The sequence below is a fragment of the Guillardia theta genome, assembly GCF_000315625.1.
Source record: "Guillardia theta CCMP2712 unplaced genomic scaffold GUITHscaffold_89, whole genome shotgun sequence".
Classification (NCBI taxonomy): Eukaryota; class Cryptophyceae; order Pyrenomonadales; family Geminigeraceae; genus Guillardia; species Guillardia theta.
The window spans coordinates 200,134-215,024 of NW_005434585.1; the positions used below are offsets into that span (position 1 = coordinate 200,134).

A 14,891-nucleotide genomic window follows, 5' to 3' on the forward strand; every position below is an offset into this window, starting at 1 on the left:
TTAAAACTTGAGTGTTTTTGCACATCACTCCAAATCAAAGACCACGACATGGCACCGACATGCATTGCTGTTTTCCGCAAAGAAAGGATCGAAGAGGAGCCGAACATGGAGAGAGAGTTGGAAGACGCCCCTTCTACGAGACTTGCAGTCTTCTCCAACCGTCATGAGGAGGATAGCAGCAGCTCCGACGAGCGGGAGGAGGTTCGGCCAGCTGGGAAGCTCAAGGTGTTCTGCCCGATCATGCATGCGCACTTCTCAAGAACATCTTCGATGGTTCGGAGGAACTATAACAGAGAGATAGGTGCGTTGCTTCAGTCTGAGATCGATGGAAAAACTATTTATTGAGGGCTAGATTGCTTTGGATTCTCTTAATCTTTGTTATTTATTTCCAAATAAAACTGACATGCTTTTTACAACCTGCGCCATACAAAAGCGTATTTGATGCAATCACACGTGTTCAGTTACACGAACGACAAGCTTTCGTGCGGCAAGATGTCTCGTCAAACAAAATTGACGTTAACCTTCCGCAGGCGTGTTTTACAAATCTTTCATGAAGAAAGAAAATTAGAAACCCGAAAATTAGAAGAACAAAGGAGTGGCAGGAAGTGCTATGGTGGAATGCACTCACAACCATGAGCACCACAGCGGCAGATGTACAAAGACATGATAAACAATGTTGCGTATTACTTTATCTTCAATCGATGACAAACATGCCATACTCTAGAACAGACTACGAAGAGGTCAATAATTGAGTGTTGGAATAGGAAAGATAACTAGTAAGAACTAGAAAAAATATCAATGCTTATAAACCGTTCTTTATGGTTCCGATCTTTAGATACAGAGGCGTGAGATGGAAGACCAAATACATGATAGGAACGCTCTCACTTTTCGTTCGGATCACACAGCATGGCATACTGCTGAGTTACTGCAAGACATAACCAAACCGCTGAGAAATGTTGAATTTGAAACCAAAAAGTGTTGGTTGCTTTCGTAGGAGTCGAGTGAAAAGTTTTGACTGGAAGTCCGAAAGATCTTGATTCAGCAACTGGCTGGTGATCAGGAATGAAAGCAAGCAGATTGGTGGCTCACATGTCAGAGAGCGGTTTTTCATACTCCAGATCATCAACCATCAGCTATGCAAAGTCCAACAAGAAAACGAAATCTAGCTATGCAGGCTCTCAAGCCCTCCCTGCTGTCCAGCTTTAATGGCATTTACCCTTGCACGCGTCCTCGATTTCAGCACTGCATTCTCCTTGCCCACCACTCCATCCATCCATCCTCCTTCCTTGTAAGCAGTCTTTGTCATCTCAGCCTTGCTTCCCCAAGGATGCTCCCTCCTCCCTCCATCCTCCTCCACACCTGCCTCCACACAGCATCTCCCCCTCTCCATGGCCTGAATTTTGCCAACCCGTGCGGTCCCACTTTACTACACGTGCGCATGGCTGGGGTGATAGGGAGGATGGAGGCGCTATGGCGCGGGGCGCATGTGGTGAGGGATGCAGAGATGCGGAGGAGGATGATATCAACTCTACGAGAGACGGCTTCATGGTGAGGAGAGCCGTGTTCGCCCCTCCCCTTGTCTCGAGTGTCCTCCCTTCACTCCCCAGCATTCCACAATCCTCGGGTCTGCGATATCCATCCATTCGGACGTGTGTGCTTGTCTTCCTTGTTGACGCTCCTCGGCAAGCTGCACCTTCAGCTGCCGCAACTTGCTCGCTCGCTTGCTCGCAATGGCTTCCATGGTCTAGTCGATCTTGACTCAAAGTCTCAGTGCATGTGTCAAGTTGGAAGACTCTGTCATGAAGAGATTCTGCACAAACTGCTCGGCGTTCCTTCGGCCGGTAAGACCGTGTTGAGATTTGCACTCTTGCATTGGCTTATAGGCTTCAAGGGCATCAACTGCACATTTCGTTTGGTTTGTACGAAACACAAGAAGAAGAAGACGGAAGGAAAGGTCAGGGCGAGCAGTTCAGTCAGATGTCAGTTGACAATCCTGCAGGTGAAAGAAGCGCAGGAAGGGAAGTCAACAGACGATCAGTGCAAGGGAGTAGTGAAACGTGTTGCTATGAGGACGTGGTTCGATGGAAAGAGGTATTCTGCATGCCCTTAACGAGCTTGGATGTTGACTATTTGTCTTGTCCTGGATGAAATGAAGTCGAGGAAGGCATAGCAACAAGAGGAACGAACTAGTTTGCAAATGCTCTGATTGTGGATGCACCTTGGTACTCCCCACACAAGTTCTTGCGTGTTGATGTCTCACGAGCATGAAAGTTGTGGGGAGGAAGCGACCCAGAGTTCGTGCAAGAAAGAAGGTAAGTGTCCTCCAAGTGTCATAAGATAAAGGCGTCCATCCCCCATGCTCTCCTTGATCATTCTCTCTCCGCCTCACCTCTACGTCAACCCTCTGCTCTTGACGCTCATGATCTCATGTGATAGGAAATTGAGGGGCATCAAGCGTCGCGGACAGAGATTCCGTACCCATCCAACTGACGCGAAAACAGGGAAAGCGCTGACTGGACTGCAGGAGACAACGAGAAGGCGGAAGCATCCATGCGCATCGATCAAGCTCGATCTGTAATTAACAAGGAGGGACTGAGAGCAGAAATGAACCAAGACACTCCCTCCAAAAGAATGCTTCCTCCCACGCTTTCCGCCCGCGCCGAAGCTGCTGTAGACTTGAGTTACGGTGTGTTGCTCATCTCATGCTATTCTGTCTCACCGGCTGGCCAGGAATGCATGGCAAGAAATTCAATTCACCAGGTCAGCGATGCAGTACCCAGATCATTGGTGAAGCTTTACTGATCTCCGTTTCCTGTAGGTGTGATCTCGAAGAAACCAAACGACAAGGTTGGGAGGTTGTAGCTGTTTCGATGGGAACCTCTAAACACTTTGTGTCCTTCAGGGTCAGACGCCAACATCCAAACCCAGTATTTCTTCACCAGCTCTTCAAGGTTATCTTGTGTATTGAGCTGCTATGTCAATGAATCGATCGCAGATGGAAGAGGAGCTACACAACCAGGGAACAAGGGAAGTCTATATGACATGCTGCAAAACATTCTAGGATGAAGGAAAGAATAAAACAAGCTGAATCCTCCGGTTTGACAGCGTTTATTACTTCGTTACAATTTGCGTATCCTGATCTGCAGTGATCATCGCAACTAATCCTTGTATCGGCACCCAGTTGACCTGCTCATGTTTGTAAGCAAGGGCGGTGTAGATCTTCTGCACAAGAAAGGAAGACAGGAGAAAACCCCTCAAGAAACAGCTCAGAAGTTTCCTCAGTGTCAGTCAGAGATTTTGATTTTCAAGTTTGTATAGCTATCATTGGGGGATGAAACCAAACGATAAGACATTCCGATCCTCTCACCAGTTGCTAGTGTTGGTTGAAGAAAAAAGGAAATGTCGCCTTTATGTGATCTTGTTGAATGCATTCAACGCCTCATTGCTGGTGCCTGCAATACCATGTGAGGCAATGCTAACAAACAACCACACATTCTAAACAAGAGAAGCAGGACAGGCATGAGTCAGATCCCCGAAAATGGAAAACGTTTTAAATTTCCGCATGAGCGACTCAGAAGGGTTGAGATCATCACTCGAACATGCAAGCCGAGGCACATTAGGACAGCAGAAAACGAGCAGGGGGGATATCCGACCTTCCATCCATCTCGACTTTCAATCAGCTTCCGTTGTGGAGCATGAAGCTGGCGATGTTGCATCACAACATCGTTCGTAATGACAGAACAGGACCAGGGATACTTGTCCTGATCCCTCAAGAAGTTGGTCTCAGGTCACTGTGTCCACGACGGCAGGCTGGTCGCTTCTGCGAGCGCTCCAACGAACCGCTGCCATAAATGTTGGCCTCTGCACGTGCCGCTGCCGCCAGCCGTTTTATTACAGTAGTGAGTCAGTTGAGCACCTTCGGCAAGGCCCGGGGCCCGGGGCACAGTGTACACCGTATTACCGTAACTTTGAGTAAAAAACTGACCTTACCCTTCTTCTTTTTACTCAAAGTTAAGTTAAAAATCAGTACGAGGACAATCAGGCCTTCTTCATGCTTCCGGCGAGGCCCCCGGCCCGGGGCCCGGGGTGTAACTTCATGACACTGTGCGTGACAGAAAAATGTCTGAGGAAGGAATTTTCAAGTTACGCCGGCTGACGGAGAATGGGAGCCCGCCTCAATTACTTGTGGTGATAATATATATTATAACGTGATAAAACACTTGTTTACATGAATCGTTGGGGTATGAGCGTACAACTGATTAATACAGGGCAATCACGCGGTATCCCATGGCATCTTCGTTGCTAGCTTGCTCATATCGTACTGAAAACTCAACGATTCGGGAAACGCCATTTGACAAATAAATTGAACCACCGGAAAAAGGGCTTTGAGGGGTACATCATAAGTCATTCGTGAGGGTGGGGGTATTGGTACCCTTCAGACAGAAAAACAGGGGGATAGGGGTGGGGTGATCCAGTACATTTCTTGAGATGCAACCGTAAAATCTTTTCAGTACCGGGTCTGATGATTATATCTATTGGGGGTAGGGTGATATTTACTACATTCCTGATGATGACTTTGAGGGGAAAGGGGTGGGGTACACCACTGACTTATTCCGCATAGAAGGGTGGAGATGGTCTGAGAACCCTTGAATAAATGGTGAAATTATGGGGTATCGAAAAGAATTGACCACTTGGGGTGGGTAGGGTGACTTTTGCATGGAGGGGTGGGCTAAGAAGTCACTACTGTATAAAACCGAGGACGGGAAATTATTCGCACTCACGAGCCCGCCATGGTGGTGATTGCTGTTTACACTCCTGCTATGCACAAGGATGACAAGGAGACTGCGAAAGTCATGCAGGAGAGCACTCCATGCAGACTTGCTGTCTACAGCCAGAGACGCGAGGAGGAAAGTGGAAGCAGCTCCGATGAGCAGGACGATTCAGAGGGGGTGCTGGAGGTGTTCTGCCCCAGGAAGCATGCCAACCTATCACCAAAGTCATCTATGGCACGAAAGGACTACAACAGAGAAATTGGCGCGATGATTCAGTCAGAATTTAAGAGTTAAACGAAGGAAGAAACAAGGAGTTAACCTCAACTTAGCGTTTAGCTTGCTTGGGATGTGATAGAGAATAGCTGCTGTACACTACTTTTTTTATTGATTTTGATTGAACTACAAAGATGAAAAGATTGTTTGATGAGTCCTTACCATAGAAAGGATGTCATGAATGGCGGACGGCTTTACACTTTGAGCGATCTGGTGGATGATCTTTGAAGACGATGTGATGGGATAAATGTAGTGTCCTGATTTAAATTGTGCAAGAAAATGTAGCAGATGATATCTCCACTGCAAAACGGTACTTCGACAAGCTATGGGCATCTTACTTGTTGATGTCACCTCTGCCCATCGGCGCCTCTGCCTGTTGACAACCTCCATGCCAGAATCTTCATGCTTTGCTGTTGTCTACCATTCAGGGTATGAGACCATCTCGCACAGGGCTGCACAGTGCAGCCCTATGAATATCGTTCTCCTCCTTTTAATTTCTGAGCTGTTCTATTTCTTCCGACATGACGTAGATTTGTTGTGTAGTTGACTGTGAATATCTTTCCTTGTGCTCTTCTCCTTGCGCGAGCATAAATTTTTGCGCATATTTGGGATTTCGGAGACGCGAGAAGGCAGTGAATTTCTCTCCGGACGCGTTCCACCTTTAAGTCATTCTGCAGTCTGGAACCTTTCCATTAGTATTTTTCTCGAAACAAAGAAATTCTCAGGTGTCACAAAGTGCGAGTCATGCCTCGCAGATTTTTGGGTTTCAATCTGTGTCTCAATTCTTATGATGTTCGAGTTTGATGCCTACGCTGGATTTAAACAGACATGGCTCACGACTGTGCTGATGTGCTTGTCTGAGGCATCCGCAATGCCCAGGCTCTTGCAGCACATGACTTTGTGCGATGGCTTTTTATTCAATAATTCAAATAGAACCTCCGCACTGATGACTCAAACCCCCCCACCCTGCATCTCCTTTATTCCCCTCTCCCCTTCCTGAGTCTGCCTGCAGCATCGCTCCTACCTCCCTGTTGTATTTCATCCGCACAGCCACCGAGTCGAGCATGTGAAAGGTCTTGCGCTGGGAGGCCAAGCAGAAGGGCTTGAGAGGACCGGACGTACCGGGCTCGTCAGGCTTGCTTGCGTGGTGAAGTAGGGGAGGACGGGATGAGTGCTTTGATGACTTTGGAGCCACGGCCATAGCGGTCATTCGCTTCTGCTACTTTCTCTCGCCCTTGCCCTTGCCCTTGCCCTTGCCCTTGCCCTTGCCCTTGCCCTTGCCCTTGCCCTTGCCCTTGCCCTTGCCCTTGTTCGCTGTTGCTCCTGTTCCTGGGGAATGGATACCTTTGTGCAATGCTGGGGCTCTTGTGGTTCGTGCGTGCGTTCAAGGTTTGTCGTGCCCGAAACAAGGTCGAACGATGAAAAACGCGTCGTCAAGAAGAAGAAGGCAAAGGTTTGTGTCACGAAGACTCGTCCCAAAATGATGACAGTCGAATAAGACGGGCAGTAGCTGATTGGGGGGGTACGCTCAAAGGAGAGACGAGGGTGGGGTGGTGGCTACATATTGCCATAGGGCTCACTGAATTAACTTCTCCGTGGATACAGCCGGTGTTTTCCGGAGGTACTACAACACTGCCGGTGTTTTCCGGAGGTACCCGGTGGTTTTCCTGTGTGATGCACCGGTGCCCCACTGAGCCTGTATCATCGTCACGTGCGAGTCACGGTGCGGAAGGCCTCGGAACCCGTGACGGCGGCGTGAGTAGGCATCCGGGCCGGCGCCAGCAACACTCTGACTTTAGCCTGTAAAGAGACTTTAGCTGAGTAAAGAGACTTTATCTAGTTTCGGCCTTTACTCAAGTAGTATGATCAAATCGTTTGATAAAGCGTGCAAGTACAAGTACAAGCAACCGTCTGCTAAACTTGCGTGTGCACAGTTTAGCCTCCGAGCGAGTCTAAATGACTGATGCAGAGTTTAGTGCGATAGTATCGTACACCGAAGCTCGTTCAAAGTGTAAAGTTGTCTACCCTGCATGACATTCATCCGCACAGCCACCGAGTCGAGCATGTGAAAGATCTTCACAAGGAGGCCAAGCAAAAGGGCTTGAGTGGACAGGACGAGCCGGGCACGTCAGGCTTGCCGGCCGCTGTGGTGAAGTAGGGGAGGATGGGAGGAGTGCTTTAATGCCATCGGGGACTGGGACAGGGGCATTGTAGTCAAATATGGTAGTAGACTGATCTCCTTCAGCCTGGTGTATGTGAGTAAAGCTACAGGATTCATACCGTACATCGCTGCAATAAATCACACAGGTTCGCTGATCTTCTGAGCGAAGGTTATGTCGAAAGTGAACCGAATGCCAGGGTAGTATCCGGGGGGAACTCGCACCATGTAATGCTCGCCATTCACAGGCACCTGTTCCAGAATATGTCTTTCGTCAGCTCCGATGCATGCTGATAGGAATCAGTGTCAAGCTACCTTGATAGATGAATGCACCCCCGGAATGAAGCTCGGTGGGATGGTCACCATATACATCCGAGCGCTGGGAGGATGCGCTGTCAATCCTCGCCCATGATCCCCATATGCCATTCCCGATTGAGCCTTGTTTTCAAATACGGTGCCAGCCTTTTCAAAGTGCTCGTCTTCTTCTTCGGCTTGCCGTTGCTCCTCAGTGGTCAGTTCCTCCGAGTTGTCTTCTTCGATCGCATCATCATGACGTCCAATCTTGGATATCCATAGCTTGCCATCTCCTGATCAATGCAGAAGATGTTAGCTCAAGGAAGTGACGTTGAAAGATATTTGGACCTTTCAAGACGTTGAGCAAAACATTGTCAACAATGTGTCCAGACATCATCGCCCTTTGAGCTGAGGTCGAAATCTCCGGTCCTTCTTGGGCTTGACGGGCAGGAAGGGAAAGACGGAATAGCTCATCCAAGTCCCGCGAAGTATATATTCGAGCAACATTTGTATCATCAACAACTTGTCTTGAAACCTGTATTTTGCTAACCTGCATATCAATGAATCATTTTTTGTACAATTTCAGCACATGTCCCGACCTGACGATCGTATACCGAATTCTCCATCGTTCCATACGAAATAAATCTATATACAAAGACTGGCTGCTTCTGGCCAAGCCGGAAGGCTCGTACTGATGCTTGCGCATCGTTTGCAGGATTCCACGCCTGTAATAACTGGTTATACTTTTTAACAAATAGAGTGAAACGAAAATCTCACAGCGTCCAGAATCACAACCCGCGAAGCCGATGGCAAATTCAAGCCGAAACCACCAGCTTGTGTCGTAATTAGAAACACATTACATTTGGAATCTTCTTTGTTGAATTTGTTTCTGCACATCCACAAGGTTCGAAGTTAGTGAACTCAGTTTGCATTTGGATTGCAGAATTGACATACACAAGATCTTGCCGCATAGATTGCTGAGTGGATCCATCCAGTCGGAGGTGCCTTATCAACTTGCAGTCATTCCCTAATTTCAATTTGGCTTCTTTGTTTCGGCGTTGGATGTACTCTTCCACCACGTTCAGTGCAGAAACATACTGAGAAAAAACTAAAGTTTTTTTGCCCTGTTTCACGGCTTCGTTGAGAATATCCATCAGTACCAACATTTTTCCACCGTGATCAAGATGCCCTCTCTCATAGTCGCTGCCCAAATACTTCTGTGCCCATTCAAACAACCCAATCCTCAGCAACTTCTCGTCTTCTTGTTCTGCAGTTTCTTCATTTGTTTCTTCTATTTCATCAAAGCTCTGTACAGATCAAGGATCAGACTTTCCGATTGATGATTTCTGCACAGATGATACCTCATTGGCCCACTTTGTCTCCAATATCTTGTCACCAGCTTCTAAACTGGCTTTTCCATCATTGTTCCTTCCACATCGTTTCAGAGGGAAAACTTCGTACAATGACAAATATACTCGGAATTCAATGGGGTCCGACTCTTTAATGAGCTTGACTGAACCTTTTTTGGCATGTCACATTTTGTCAAGGTTGTCTTCTGAATTAATCGATCAGTAATAATACTATTTGACAAAGGCATACCTTCTGAGCAGATTGAAGCGCATGGCACAAAATATCTGGATGATTAACAATTCTTTGTATGGCAGCATGTGATGGAAGCAAATGTTTGCATTTGGCTACATCTCCATCTTCTCCTCTAGCTTGGGGACAAATAGACTTGTGATATTGCAGTAATTCGTGATATAAACACTGTTGAATTTCAGAGAGGCGCGTGTATAACACGAATTCTTGCTTGGGGGGCAACAAAGCTCGAAGAATCGATTCATCTCGTCTCTGAAATAGATCAGAGCGATCTTCATGATAGAGGAACGAACGACTTACTTGTACAATGGGGGCAAGCTTCTTGACAAGGACATGCATTCGTCGTTTCCCCTAATGAACAACCATCAGCTTTTGGGACCTTAAAGCACATCTACAAAAGGCATAAACGAACCATTCGCACTTTTGACATCTCAGAATCGGCTAACATGCCACATTTTATCGGATTTGCAAATAGGTTGTTGAATCTCTTCTTAGTGCCTGCACCAGTGTGAAATGAACAGCAATGATTTTTGGATGAACAAACCCAAAAACTCTGGATAAACGAAATCAACCATGCACCAGTATTCCTCCAATTTGTTCTATCGAAAATCTAACGACATGAGAATGACAAACAATCTCACCTGGATAGGCGTCCCAGTCAAGATAATTCTTCTTTTCGTCTGCAATCCACGAATAGCTTTTGATATTTTTGACTAAATCTCGAATCAGTATATGCATTGTGATCGAGCAGAAGCAGCTAACTTTGTCATTTTTGAGTCTATGGCCTTCATCTAAGATCACCAAGTCGGTTCCTTCGTAAAGTAAGGAAGCAGCCTTCAAAATAGTACATGTCATGAGAAATTGAACTAAACATCCCACTCCAAGTAATTCACTGAGTTGACCTTGTTGGCTGCAGAGTCTGAGGAGCAGGCAATCGTTGTGAACATTTCATAACCCATAACCATGACGCCAGATTGTCTTCTGTAGGAAAGTTCAGTGAAAAACTAATGGATCTCCAGTCTCTCCAATCGGATCAAGAGTGGAAATAAGTCTATCTACACTTTCAGAAAGGCAATTTTAAACTTACGTCGACCAAGATCTGATAACTTGCAGTCGATCGCTGAATTTCGGATATTTTTTGGACGAAACCAGGTGTCGAGGAAGGAGGTTTTGAGTCCCCAATTTAGCTTTGGGGAGCCACTTATCAAACTCTTGTTTCCAATTTTGTAGTAATGTCGATGGTAAAAGCAGGAGGCAGCGCGCCTTTTCGCCTCTCATGAGCTAGGCAATGAAGTCATGAAAACATTTACATCAATGCTCAAGACACCTGCCGCTGCGCAAAAGTGTGCAAGAGAGTCACAACCTGATGATAAGTTACGTTTGCAAATGATAAAATCATTTCCAAAGAATGCCTGCAGGCTCTTTCCTAGTCCCATAGAGTGAGCAAGAATGCAGCCTCTTGGATCTTTGACAGGACCGACGTTCCCCCACATGAATTCAACACCTTCCACTTGGTGTGGCTTCAGCACCTTAAACATGGACGGATGTATCGACCCTTCATAATCCATCTTGTGTGCTGAAATGTTTTCATCGTAATCTGTGATTATCTCGATATCTTCGTCATCAATGAAATTCCTTGGTGCCTTGCAGCAGGATGGTTCCCGTGTGTGACGTGGTGTGGAAGGATTCGGGGGATGAATGTCCTCAAGTATTTGCACATCGTCATCGTCGCTTTCCTGGACAGTCTCAATGTCGTCAGTGTTGTGACTGTCTTGCTGTTCTTTCATTCTGTCGCTCGTAGACTTACTCGTGCCACTGCCTTTGCAAATGTTATCCTGAACGTTTTATGTTAGTGACTTCTGTGTAAAGGCCTCCGGTTCACCTGCTTTTCTATCGTACGGAAGAAGCAGGCGAGTGACTTTTGCTTCTTAGACTTCGGTGGTTGGAAATCCTCCATATCAGAGTCATCGTCTGCGAGTGATCTCATCAGCAGCTACCCAACAGCCATGGCCTCACCCACCATTGATGGTGGTCCGACTTGCCCGCGCCGATCTCTCCCGTAAGCGCATTCTCACATCCTTCGGCCCATGCTCACTGTCGCTCTCCGAGCTGCAGGCAAGGTCGATCACGACATTGGACGGCGAGTCTTCCTCGACCCTCACGTCCTCTCCTTGCATGAAAAGCGCGGGAAAGGGACCCACAAACTTTTGTCACCGGGCAAGAGGGTTGAGTAATAATATTGTGCCGCACAGCGTCATGTGAACGATGGGGGGCACATGGTTGAGAGGCTGGAAGGGGGCGGGTGAGAAGCACGCGGCTCCTTCTCAGCGGAGCTCTGATGCGTTCATGTGAAGGGAGAAAATGCTGCTTCGTCTTCTGTCTGCTCTGCGCGTTGCCATCCGAGCTCTCATGCTCGAAGAATCAAGGTGTCGTCACTGTCCAGCCCTCCTCCCCTCCCTTGATGAGCAGTAACGGGTGGCAAGTACAGGTCAAGTTGCTTCATCGGATGACGCATGTAACCTCTGAGATCCTCGAGAATCCCTCGATGCATGCGAGTAGTGTGAGCCTTTCGCAGGTCGCCTTGGAGACTGGGCCGACATGGAAGGAGCCTTACTGTCCCCCCTGGGAGGTGAAGCTAACGGCCGACCCTTCCACTTCTACAACCAATCATCCACGATACATCGTCTGTCCAACGGCGTACGTGCCTTGATCGGCAAAGAAGCATCTGTGGGAAATGTTGATGGTGATTGCAGCTAATCCGTAAGAGAACGCCCTTGCTCGACAGCGGTAGCCCTTTGGTTGGGAGTGAGTCGAGTGACGACGATGTCAGGATCGTTTGAGTATGCAGAGGCAAGAGAAAAGTGAGTTAGATGGGCAGATGGCCTCAAACGTGATCTGATGCTTTTCCCTTGCTCAGGTTGCTGCGAGAAGCCAAGATTCTTCAACGATTAACGCGGTCAGGCATCTGCATAGCGGCCTTTCTGTCGACATGTAAAACGCAAGATGACGATGTTAGCAGTTATCGCTACTTTCCCAGGATCATCGCCGTTGATGTGATTCTCATGCGCCCATGAGAGATTGAGAGCTTCTGAGTGTTGTGCAGGAGAAAGATGGAAGCATTTATCTGAGCGATTGTGGGGAGGTGCTTCAACATGAAAATACTCCTTGTAATGATTGAATTCCAAGCATCTGCAAACTCTTCCATTGATGTTTCTGATCAGGTGATTGGAAGGAACAAATGAAGGAAATCTTGTCGATCCTAGACAACGTTCAGGTACGAAGGGGGATCTCATGACTTTCCAGCAAGACATCAAAATTGAAGGCAGGTCTTCCACAATGACTGGCTAGGGCTCGGTTGGCCATCGTCTCCTAATCTTTGTGTGAAAGATGGTGTTTCTCTTCCCATCGTCGTATGTTAGCTGATCTCGCACCAGGAGTTCTGTGTTTGATTGATTTTACCTGGGTGAAGGAAACTCTGTTCTAAAAATGTCCCATGATGCTCCTGCAGGCAACAGTGGGAAGAGACAGTTATCCATTCATGAATCCGAGCTGGAGTATAGTGTAAGTTGAATTCCTTGCAAGATGTGCGCTTTGAGCCTGGGTCACGTAGCTCGGAAGCGAGCAGCATGTGGGAGATGCTTGAGGTTTCCTATTTCGAAGGAAGAAAAAGAATCTAATTCACTGTTGGAAGAGAACAAGGGATATAGAAGAGAGCAGAAGGCTGAGCTATCAACATATTGTTGACATCTGGAAGATGAGGAATATGGCTTTCACGTCATCGAGCTCAAGGCTGCCAGACGTTTCAAGGATTCATGACAGGCAGAGAGAAACGCCTGAAGTTGAACTATTGCATGTGCTGTGACGATCCTATGAATTCAGCATATTTGATTTGCTATTGCCTCTTTCAAGGTGCTTGATAGGGTTGGGAATCATTTGTCGACTGTTCTACTTGCAAACAAGACGTTTTCAAGCTCTGTTGTACTGCAAGTGTGCAGAATGTCAACAACCCGCTGGTCAGTTTTGACATATGAACTGCAGGAATCCCTGAGGCTTTCTGTGAAAATCTCACAGCTCCATCCTTGGTACAGTCCTCGATGATCAACTTTTCTTGAGCACTTGACACCTGTAAGGTGTTTTGCGCATTGCTCGGATTGTCAAGTTGCACTGGAGGCGAGACCTTAATCTCTTTCCCCGTTTTCTGCACCTTGACAGGAATCGATTACTTGCAGGTCACTGAAGGATATGACATGCTACAGCATACTTCCATGCGGAGTGATATATGCAGATGTCATCTGATTCAGGTCTTCTTGGAATGGTGCAAAGGATGTTTTCACAATGGAGCAAACAGGAAAATACCTGTTGGATGATTCTATCGCTGTGGGACTTGGAGGTATTTCACATGCCACGTTGTTTCTCTCTGCAGTCTCTTGCATGGTAGTCTGTATTGATATGTATCATCTCAGATTGGGCTCTACACTCTAACGTGTCAGGTAGAAGTCTTTGTCGGTGGCAAAGGCTGGGACCAGCAGAACGCATGCTCGACCGAGGAGCTTCGAGGTTTGAACCGATCGGTTGAGGTTAACTTCACTGTAGAATGAAGACAAGTTGAAGACTACTTTGTCTTGGACAAGTTAAGATATGCTGCCTACTCCCTTAGATGTGTATATAGCAAGATTTTGCTCCTCTCCACTCAGGATACATCTTGCCAATCTTGTACGAACACCCCAGTCTGCAATCGCTTGCTGGTATCGGACGAGCCCTCGGGGACGAGCAGGTAACACGACAACTGAGAAGTGAAGCAAAGATCACGGATGATCTCGTCGATCGGCGCCCACAAAGGATTCATCTGCAAGACTCAAATCATCTCATCATTACAATCCCCATGCTGCGAGGGTCAGTTTGGAAACATGGTTCACCGCGTTCAGGATGACGATGGCTCCGGCCCAAGACACGATGTACCCATGGGTGCAGCAAGCACCTCCTCTGACCCAGAAGGCGTTCTCCCTCTCTATCCAACGGGGGTGACAGTGACCGACGAAGAGCAGCTGGCAGGAGAGGATCAGACATGGTAGGTAAGACAGGCAGACCACCTCAGCGTCTTCCGGCGCAGCTTTCATGGCGTCGGCAAGGATAATTCCTGCATGTGAACATCAGCCAAGTCTCACACAACAATGAAGATCTTGCCCGCTGCGCTGGGAGATATCCCCTGCGGGAGTTTGCTGTCGTGCTCGAGGACCAGCGCTCGAGTCATGTTGTGCTTGGCAATGTGAGAGAGAAGTCTGCAAGGTTCGAGATGAGGAGGAAGAAGGAGGGTCAAATGTAGAGCAAACAACCTGTAATGACTCTCTGCGCAGCCAAAGGATCCTACGGACCAACCAGATCCTGAGAGAAAAGTGAGATGATAAGGTCGAGATATGAAGAGACAATGCGAACGAGGGGGGTCAAGAAAGAAGAGATAGTCGAAACGAGGAAGATGCTTGTAGAAAAGAAGGGAGGGAGAGGAGAGGGAATAGAAGAATAGCAGGAGAAGCAGGCAACAAAAGGAGGAGGAGAATGCCACCTGATCCAAGTAGCTGCTCACTCACTTGCAGGAGTGCGAACTCATGTGCGATTTTCTGTTGATACAAGATAATGTTCATCATGTCACGATGGGGGAGGGCGGACATTTCAAACGTGATGATGGGGATTTAGTAAGTGGTGGTTGATGATTTGAAGATGACAGTGATCAGATGGAGGAGGAGGAGGAAGAGGAGGAGGAGGAGGAAGAGGAGGAGGAGGAGGAGGAGGAGGAGGAC

General features: G+C 47.5%; 6 protein-coding genes across 6 annotated transcripts; 4 read left to right on the plus strand and 2 right to left on the minus strand.

Annotated features, from left to right (window-relative positions):
* Nucleotides 1–1,470: 1,470 nt before the first annotated feature.
* Nucleotides 1,471–3,061, plus strand: GUITHDRAFT_144629 (hypothetical protein; the record flags this gene model as incomplete). The annotated part of the gene is made up of 11 exons (XM_005824867.1): nucleotides 1,471–1,548; nucleotides 1,688–1,841; nucleotides 1,884–1,954; nucleotides 2,000–2,091; nucleotides 2,156–2,222; nucleotides 2,272–2,312; nucleotides 2,502–2,686; nucleotides 2,731–2,760; nucleotides 2,819–2,855; nucleotides 2,903–2,951; nucleotides 2,996–3,061. The coding sequence occupies 11 exons, from the start codon at nucleotides 1,471–1,473 to the stop codon at nucleotides 3,059–3,061; spliced, it is 870 nt and encodes a 289-aa protein (XP_005824924.1).
* Nucleotides 3,062–3,093: 32 nt separating this feature from the next.
* GUITHDRAFT_154829 (hypothetical protein) lies at nucleotides 3,094–3,874 on the plus strand. The gene is made up of 3 exons (XM_005824868.1): nucleotides 3,094–3,186; nucleotides 3,368–3,452; nucleotides 3,654–3,874. The coding sequence occupies exon 3, from the start codon at nucleotides 3,696–3,698 to the stop codon at nucleotides 3,849–3,851; it is 156 nt and encodes a 51-aa protein (XP_005824925.1). The 5' UTR covers nucleotides 3,094–3,186; nucleotides 3,368–3,452; nucleotides 3,654–3,695; the 3' UTR covers nucleotides 3,852–3,874.
* Nucleotides 3,875–4,820: 946 nt separating this feature from the next.
* Nucleotides 4,821–5,066, plus strand: GUITHDRAFT_115918 (hypothetical protein; the record flags this gene model as incomplete). The annotated part of the gene is made up of 1 exon (XM_005824869.1): nucleotides 4,821–5,066. The coding sequence occupies one exon, from the start codon at nucleotides 4,821–4,823 to the stop codon at nucleotides 5,064–5,066; it is 246 nt and encodes an 81-aa protein (XP_005824926.1).
* A 3,030-nt stretch (nucleotides 5,067–8,096) lies between these two features.
* Nucleotides 8,097–8,615, minus strand: GUITHDRAFT_46338 (hypothetical protein; the record flags this gene model as incomplete). Its single annotated transcript, XM_005824870.1, has 3 exons — nucleotides 8,097–8,222; nucleotides 8,275–8,386; nucleotides 8,452–8,615. Coding segments are annotated over 3 exons (402 nt in total), but the record flags the coding sequence as incomplete, so codon positions are not given.
* A 640-nt stretch (nucleotides 8,616–9,255) lies between these two features.
* GUITHDRAFT_58960 (hypothetical protein) lies at nucleotides 9,256–9,900 on the minus strand (the record flags this gene model as incomplete). The annotated part of the gene is made up of 6 exons (XM_005824871.1): nucleotides 9,256–9,348; nucleotides 9,397–9,447; nucleotides 9,509–9,594; nucleotides 9,641–9,695; nucleotides 9,738–9,809; nucleotides 9,859–9,900. Coding segments are annotated over 6 exons (399 nt in total), but the record flags the coding sequence as incomplete, so codon positions are not given.
* A 1,794-nt stretch (nucleotides 9,901–11,694) lies between these two features.
* GUITHDRAFT_115920 (hypothetical protein) lies at nucleotides 11,695–12,580 on the plus strand (the record flags this gene model as incomplete). Its single annotated transcript, XM_005824872.1, has 9 exons — nucleotides 11,695–11,793; nucleotides 11,850–11,883; nucleotides 11,927–11,957; nucleotides 12,014–12,052; nucleotides 12,116–12,149; nucleotides 12,200–12,263; nucleotides 12,318–12,370; nucleotides 12,423–12,486; nucleotides 12,531–12,580. 9 exons carry the CDS (start codon nucleotides 11,695–11,697, stop codon nucleotides 12,578–12,580), a joined length of 468 nt encoding a protein of 155 aa, XP_005824929.1.
* Between the last annotated feature and the right edge of the window lie 2,311 nt (nucleotides 12,581–14,891).

Bases quoted from the DNA above. Each gene is read 5' to 3' on its own strand.
- GUITHDRAFT_154829 (XM_005824868.1), top strand. From the start codon at position 3,696: ATGAAGCTGGCGATGTTGCATCACAACATCGTTCGTAATGACAGAACA.